This window comes from Dryobates pubescens, chromosome 5, assembly GCF_014839835.1.
Source record: "Dryobates pubescens isolate bDryPub1 chromosome 5, bDryPub1.pri, whole genome shotgun sequence".
Classification (NCBI taxonomy): Eukaryota; Metazoa; Chordata; class Aves; order Piciformes; family Picidae; genus Dryobates; species Dryobates pubescens.
This window is the reverse complement of record NC_071616.1, coordinates 36,465,836-36,473,171: the sequence shown is the minus strand read 5'-3', so window position 1 is coordinate 36,473,171 and position 7,336 is coordinate 36,465,836. Positions and strand designations below refer to the sequence as shown.

General features: G+C 49.6%; 1 protein-coding gene across 2 annotated transcripts in view; it reads left to right on the top strand.

The window, feature by feature from the left end:
- Positions 1 to 294: 294 nt before the first annotated feature.
- FLVCR2 (FLVCR heme transporter 2) overlaps positions 295 to 7,336 on the top strand; it is a 40,267-nt gene continuing 33,225 nt past the window's right edge. The window contains exon 1 of one of the 2 annotated variants that reach the window (XM_009909393.2): positions 295 to 858. In XM_009909393.2, coding sequence (XP_009907695.2) covers positions 349 to 858 — 510 coding nt within the window. In that variant the 5' untranslated portion in view covers positions 295 to 348. The remainder of the gene's footprint in view (positions 859 to 7,336) is intronic. The other variant, XM_054162017.1, reaches the window with a different exon arrangement.

Here is a 7,336-nt window from a genome sequence, read left to right as displayed (position 1 = left end):
CAATTGTGTGATTCTATGTTAACTCAAATGAGACTCACGCCCATTCGGGCCGTAAAGACGGGGGGGTCACGACCCCTCTGCCATGGCGCGGGCAGGGCCCACGCCTTTGCTGCCGCTCCACAGGCACCGCGACAGGGCTAGCGCCAGGCCGCCTCCGTCCCGGCCGGGCAGACGCGCTGCCCGCCCCCGCGGCACGGCAGGGCGGGGCGGGCGGGGGGCGGTGGAGCGGGCGGGGGGCGGTGCCGCCTGCCCGTGCGGCGGCAGCCAGTGAGCTCGGCGGGGCCGGCCGGCCGGGTGTCACGGCCAGGTGCGTGCCGGCGAGCCGCCGAGTGGAGTCAGGCGGCCAGCATGGTGCAGCAGGAGCCTACCGGGGCACCGGGGCTGGCGGCGGCCGGGGCGGCTGCTGCCGCCACCGTCGAGGTGCGGCTGTCCCGCCGTCGCTGGGCCGTGGTGCTGCTCTTTAGCAGCTACTCTCTGTGTAACGCCTTCCAGTGGATCCAGTACGGCAGTATCAACAACATCTTCGTGCACTTCTACGAAGTGAACGCCTTCGCCATCGACTGGCTCTCCATGAGCTACATGCTTACCTACATCCCCCTGCTCTTCCCTGTTGCCTGGCTGCTGGACAAGAGGGGACTGCGCCTCATCGCCCTGGTCGGCTCGGCCCTCAACGCTCTGGGCGCCTGGGTGAAGCTAGGCAGCCTAAAGCCGCACCTCTTCCCCATCACCGTGCTGGGGCAGGTCATCTGCTCCCTGGCCCAGGTTTTCATCCTAGGCATGCCTTCGCGCATCGCTTCTGTCTGGTTTGGCTCCCACGAGGTCTCCACCGCCTGCTCCATCGCTGTCTTTGGGAACCAGGTAACGGGCCGCTGGCTGGGCAGGCGGGCATCCGCCGGGCCGGAGGCTGGGAGTACTGAGGGCCAGACCAGGGAAGGGGAAGAGCTGCAGAGGGCCTGGAGGGTAGCAGCAGACATAAGAGTCACTTATACGAAACTCCCCCTGGGAAATGCAGCTGGTACTTGGATGGCTGTGGGCTGATGGTGGGTAACAGAGACAAGTAGAACCTAAGTCTAAAAGTTGAAAGCAGCATGGAAGTCGGGCATGATTTTGGCTTTGAGAGGTGTTTGGACTTGGAGGTCTTATCCAGTGCCTGCCTACTCACGTGTCTCCAGTCCAAGGGTATGATTCAGTAGAACCATGGATGGGCTGGACTGGAATGCATGGTGTTGAGGAATGCTTTAGGCATTGTCCTTCAAACCTCTGATCTGCAGTTACATCTGGACTTGACACTGCAATATCCTCCTCCTGCTGATAACTAGAGGGGAGAAGGAAGTTAGCTGTCAGCTGAAGAGTACTGTCACTGAACCCTGGAGGAAAAGGACTCTAGCACTTTCACACCTGTTAAAAGTAGGTGCAGTAGGTACAGTTTCCACAGGCATTTGCTTTGAAAAGAAACAAACCTTCTATCAGGCTAGGGCAAGGTAAGCTCCCTGAACACTCTTGTAGGAAGGCAGGTCAGGCAGGCCAGTGACCTGTGCTTGCTTGAGCTGTGATGGTCTTTTCTTGTAGCCAGACAGTGCTCAGAGGAAATAAATTTTTCCACAGCTTTGAAAGGATCAGGGAAATTAGTTTCTTGACCCTTGCCTCAGAACATCCATGCATCCCTGTTGCATGAAGCAGATAGGCCGATACTGATGCAATGTGACATAAGTGAAGTCAGCCTGGCTCTGTACTGCTGACACGAAGAAGAGGGAAGCAGAACCTGGCATTAGCTGCTAGGCTGGACCTGTGACCCTTGCTTTGAGACCCAATATATGCATGACTCTTTGCACCACCCTGGACCATCTTTGATTCAGCCTGTGGATGGCTGCTAATCAGATTTGAATGGTTTGCAATTCAGATAATTTTTAATGTGCAGTTCTTCCTCACAGAAAACTTTCTGTGCAGTGGGCTAGAGGTTTCCCTTCCCCACATTCCTGGGTTTCTGTATGTAGTTAGATACCACTAAGGCAAAAAGATGTGAATGCTTGAGAGATGTTACTGAAGTTCATGGAACAGCACTAGGGAATGAAGGAGATTCTGGTCTACATCTTTTGGGAGGAGAAGACATACCTGTCACTGAACGGATCTGAGCTATCCTCTTCTCTCTTATTACCTAGACTAGTGTTTTTAGAATGAATCTTGGTGGAAGGCATTTAACTTGGCATGAGTGCTATGCTGATTTAGGAGTAAATAAGTAACTGAGCATTTTGCTGTAAGACCTTTTTTTTTTAATCATTCAGATGGGATTACTCAAAATATGCACACTCCATGTGCATAACAGACCCAGATAATGAGGTTTTCAGCCTGTGCTATACATGTGTGTGGCATCCATCCCTCATCATCCTAAAATGAGAGGGTTAGTAGAACAGTTGTGAAAAGCAAACTTTGGCAACACTTTTGGTGCTCCACGCTGCTCTGAGGGTTGAACTGACGTGGCCATGAGACTTCAGTTCTCTATATAGTCATTGCCATTCTTTCCTTCTAGAGAATCAGAGGAGTAAGAAATGTCAATGAGTAAAGGCAGGGTGTGCTTCATAAGAAAGGCCAAATCATTCCCTTAGTTAAGGGTACTGAGGTGCATAACTACAGTGAGTGAAAAGTAGCTATGTGGCTCACTGGTGATACTGGGAAGGGGGAAGAAACAAGCACTGTTTTTTTTTCCTGGCTGTGTAGTTAAAAACTGTGTTTTAGGGAGTGTTAGCAAAGGGTGCAATACAGTTGGTTTGTAATTGCAGTGTACCCGTATGGCAGATTATTCCCTGTGCTCGTTTCTCTACAGCTGTATGGTTTTCCTTTCCATGTCACTTAGTTACAGATCCTCAAGAAAATTGTCATGAGTCGTTATCATGGTTGTTATTATGGAATTCCAAGCACTGATGTCCCTCTTCTGTTCAAGAATTGCAACCAGCTGCATGGAGGAGAGGGACAGTGTCCCTGCTGCTTTGTTTCAAACATGCCCTCTCTTTCTGCTCTCACCCTCTCCACTTTGGTGTGTTGACTCATAAGGCGGTTCCCTCTTTGGGACTGTGGATCAGACTTAACAGGCTGCAGCAAATGGGCTTTTGATTTCTGCATTGGAGGAAGGCTCATACGATCATAGGGTGTTAGGGGTTGGAAGGCACCTCCAAAGATCATTGTGTCCAACCCCCCTGCCAGAGCAGGACCATAGAATCTAGCACAGGTCACACAGGAACGCATCCAGATGGGTCTTGAAAGTCTCGAGAAGAAGACTCCACAACCTCCCTGGGGAGCCTGTTCCAGTGCTCTGTGACCCTCACAGTGAAGTTCCTCCTCATGTTGAGGTGGAACCTCCTGTGCTGTAGTTTATATCCATTACCCCTTTTCCTATCCCAGGGTGCAAGTGAGCAGAGCCTGTCCCCTCCCTCTTGACCCCCAGCCCTCAGATATTTATAAACATTTATTAAATCCCCTCTCAGTCTTCTCTAGACTAAACAGCTCCAGGGCTCTCAGCCTCTCCTCATAGGGCTGTTCCCTCATCCTCTCTAGTGAGAGTTCCACAGTGGAAAAGAAAGCTCTCCTGAGGTACCAGGATTTGCAGGAGTATGTGCTTGCTGGAGCAGCAGGCCTTGCCCCTTCCTTTAGCATACTTTGCTGTCTTTGGGTATGAGGCAACATGGTGCTGTGGCATGATGGAACTAACACAGTGGTGGCAATGTTCAGGTAACAAATTCTTGTGGCTTTCTGAGATTCGTAAGCTCTGCCATGGTGTCCAGGTACCAGCTCTCTGCTTCAGCTGCTGTGCTTGGACCATGCCTCTCCAGGCACATTGGTTTTAGGTGTATCTCTTACTTATGTATCTCTCTGTTGTCACCTGATGGGCAAGGGATGTGGGCAGCACACAGAGAATTGTGTACCTGTTGCACAGGACCAATGAAATAACATTTGTGTTTGTGACTTTGTATTGCTTTGCCACTTGTATTGTTACTTTTATGATTGAAATAGACCTTGTTCCTGGCTCTTGCTATTCTGACAACGGAAAAATAGTAGCTGAGGGGCATGAGAGTGGGAATGGGGGTGTCTTAAATGATCTTCCTGTTGTGATTTTGCCTTTTCATTTTAAATCAGGGGTTCATAAAGGCTGTTGATTTGGTTTGCGAGCAAAGAAAGCTTCATATTTGTCTCTGCTTCAGGGGAAAAATGATGCAGCACCTCACTGATTTGCAGGTGGAGTCTGTCCTCATTCTGATGCAGCTGGCATGCCACTTCAGAAATCTGGGACTTCCATAACAGAAAGGGCCTGAGGCAGAGCTTTTAGGTGCTATCTGCAGGCTGCTGAGAGTATCAGTGCAGTGACTAGTTGATGGCTTTCGAAATGGACAAAATGGATGGTAAACTATGAAGGAATTTCAGGGAAATGCTCTGTCTCTCCTGCTGGTCCCTTTCTTCTGAACTGGGGGAAAGAGTCTGCATGGAGTATTGGGTGGGGTGGGTGTTGGCCAATACATGGGTCCATGAGATCTGAAGGGCCATTCCTTTTGTGCTGACTAGCCTTTGTGCTCAGCATCTGCTGTTAGATGCCTCACCCTTAACTGTTTTGTACCTTTTGCCCCGCAGGGAAGGCAGCATCTGAAAGTCTAAGAAGTGTTGTGGAAATAGAGCACATCCTGTGAAATTCCTGTCTTCCAGTGGTCGTCTAGATCTCTTTGGCTGTTCTGTTCCTGCTGGAGGGTTCCCACCTCTTCAGATGAGATCTGATCCCTGTTAGAAATAGGGCCAGGTGGTGATCTGCCTCTCATCCCTCTGCAGTGTTGCCCTGTATGTTCCAGGGTTTTAACTATTAGAATAGAGAAGATTTTAGCAACGATCTAAGAGGAGCTAGTACTAGCAGTAGTTAATGGCTGACATTTTCCAGCCCTGGCTCCTTTCTCTTCCTGTAGAAGGCAGGGTGGATCAGAGCACTTGGATCACAAGGAGTGCTGTGTGGCCAGCTCTCCGAGATCCTGGACGTGGCTCAGTGTGGGTGGCTGTGCTGACCAAAGAGCAGCGTGGCTTGCCCAGGAATGCTTACGTTTCTATAAAGGGATACTAGAGTTTGAAATGAACAACTTCTACTCATTTCATGTGATACTCCCTTCCCAGCCTTACACCAAAGACAAGTCCCCCTTGTCCCTCACAGAAGCAGCTGGCTTTTGGGTTATGTTCTGTAGAAGCTGTATGGGAGTTAAATGTATGGCTGCAGTGTTTCTTCTGGGAGAGTCTGCCCTATGGCTCCTTCAGCACTTGTCCTCCAGGGTCCCCTGGGGCTGGTTCTGTTAAGTGACTATAGTAGCTCCTTGGTCAAGGTATTATATCCAGCAGCAGCTGAGGTGGCTGTCAGAGCTGAAACCTCTCTTCTGATTTACTCTGTCTTATCTGCTGCTGTTGGTTTGCTGCGCTGTGTGTATTTCCCTCTGATCTGGGAGAAGGTGCATTCAGTGCTGAGAGAGCTTGAATGAGAAGCAGTCTTCGTCATACAACATTGCATCCTAGTAAGCAGGATGAGAGGATGCCAGAGAAGCAGAAGTGTGATGAGGAAGGGAGTTAGCTTCCAGAAGAGCTTTGGTTGTGCAAGTGCAGTTTGAAAAAATTATATTATCTCTCATATCAGTGGGAGAGTAGAAAAGAGCCTAAGCCCTATCTTATCTTGTCACAAGGCCTAGATCATGATTTGTCCTTTCACAGCTTGGGACTTTTCTGCTCCTTAAAACACGTCATGAAAGCTGACTAAGCTGGGGTTTGTGAACTTTTACATATGTTGGCTTCCTGAATATGTGTGTGTTCAACAGGCTCTCTTGCAGAAGGAGCATATTCTGAACAGTGATCTGAGCAAAAGTATACTGGGTAGGCACTGGCAGCTTCTGATTCACACAGCTCTTCAGCTGTGTATTTTCAGCCCTGCTGTAGCCTTTTGTATAGAAAGGCAGCTGGGACTGGTGCTGATAGCAAAGGATTGAGAAGCTGATGGGCGGTAGGAATCACAAGGTGTGAGAAGGGAGCGGCTCTCTGCAGGCTGTGATACAGGAGCTGTAGGGTCAGAAAGTTTAGCTGCTACTGTGAAACGTCATGATTACAGCCCTGTGCTTAGAAAAGGAGAGAGCACCACAGGGCAGAGCTTTGGCGCACAGATGAGAGTCAGGGAAGAGGCTGTGCTGCCCAGAACTTTGGCATAGGTACCTCCCAAAGGGGTTCCTTGGGTGAATGGAGATTCAGATCTGATGCCTTGAATTATGTTGGCAGAACTGTTAGAGAGGCACCAACTGGCACAGGTCCTGTATGTACTGAGCTTGCTTCAAAGTTTACCCTCTCTCATACATGTAAAAGCAACACAGTGACAAGGAGAGCCCTTCTGCTCCCCTTCACAAGTGCTTCTCTGCTGCAACAGTAGGTGCATTGTTCAGATCCAGCAGACTGTGCATCTTTCCCCTCCTCCTACCTGTCAGATGTGCCTCTTTGCCACTACCAGTTAAGTTCTGCAACTTTGTACTGGTCTGTGGGCTGTGTGACAACCTGATCCAGTCTCATCTGCTACTGCACAGCTTTGGCTGTTGTACTTGCTTTGTGCGGCTGGTGTGGAGACAGGCGATTGTGGTGGTTATCTGAAATGGAATTTCTAGATGGTTGCAGTGTGCAGGCTTACTTTGTTGACTTTTCACCAGGAACCTTAGCTTCCTTAGTGATAATATTGTTTGGTTGGTTCTCATTGTTCATTTGAAGAACCTCACAGGATTTGTTTTCAAGCTTGTATCTGAAACTGTTTGTATTATAATTGTCATTAGTGCCCTAATTATGATTTCACTTTAGATTTGGTCTCTCTTGCTGTGTTTTTCTTTTTCTTTGATCAAAGGAATAATGTCCAGTTTTTGAGTTGAGTGCTGGCTGTTGGTGTGATTGTTTTATGTTCAGTTGGTTTTTCGGTTGTTGCTGTGGGTCTCCTCCCTCCCTCTCTTCTCCCTCTCTTCTCCCTCTCTTCTCCCTCTCTTCTCCCTCTCTTCTCCCTCTCTTCTCCCTCTCTTCTCCCTCTCTTCTCCCTCTCTTCTCCCTCTCTTCTCCCTCTCTTCTCCCTCTCTTCTCCCTCTCTTCTCCCTCTCTTCTCCCTCTCTTCTCCCTCTCTTCTCCCTCTCTTCTCCCTCTCTTCTCCCTCTCTTCTCCCTCTCTTCTCCCTCTCTTCTCCCTCTCTTCTCCCTCTCTTCTCCCTCTCTTCTCCCTCTCTTCTCCCTCTCTTCTCCCTCTCTTCTCCCTCTCTTCTCCCTCTCTTCTCCCTCTCTTCTCCCTCTCTTCTCCCTCTCTTCTCCCT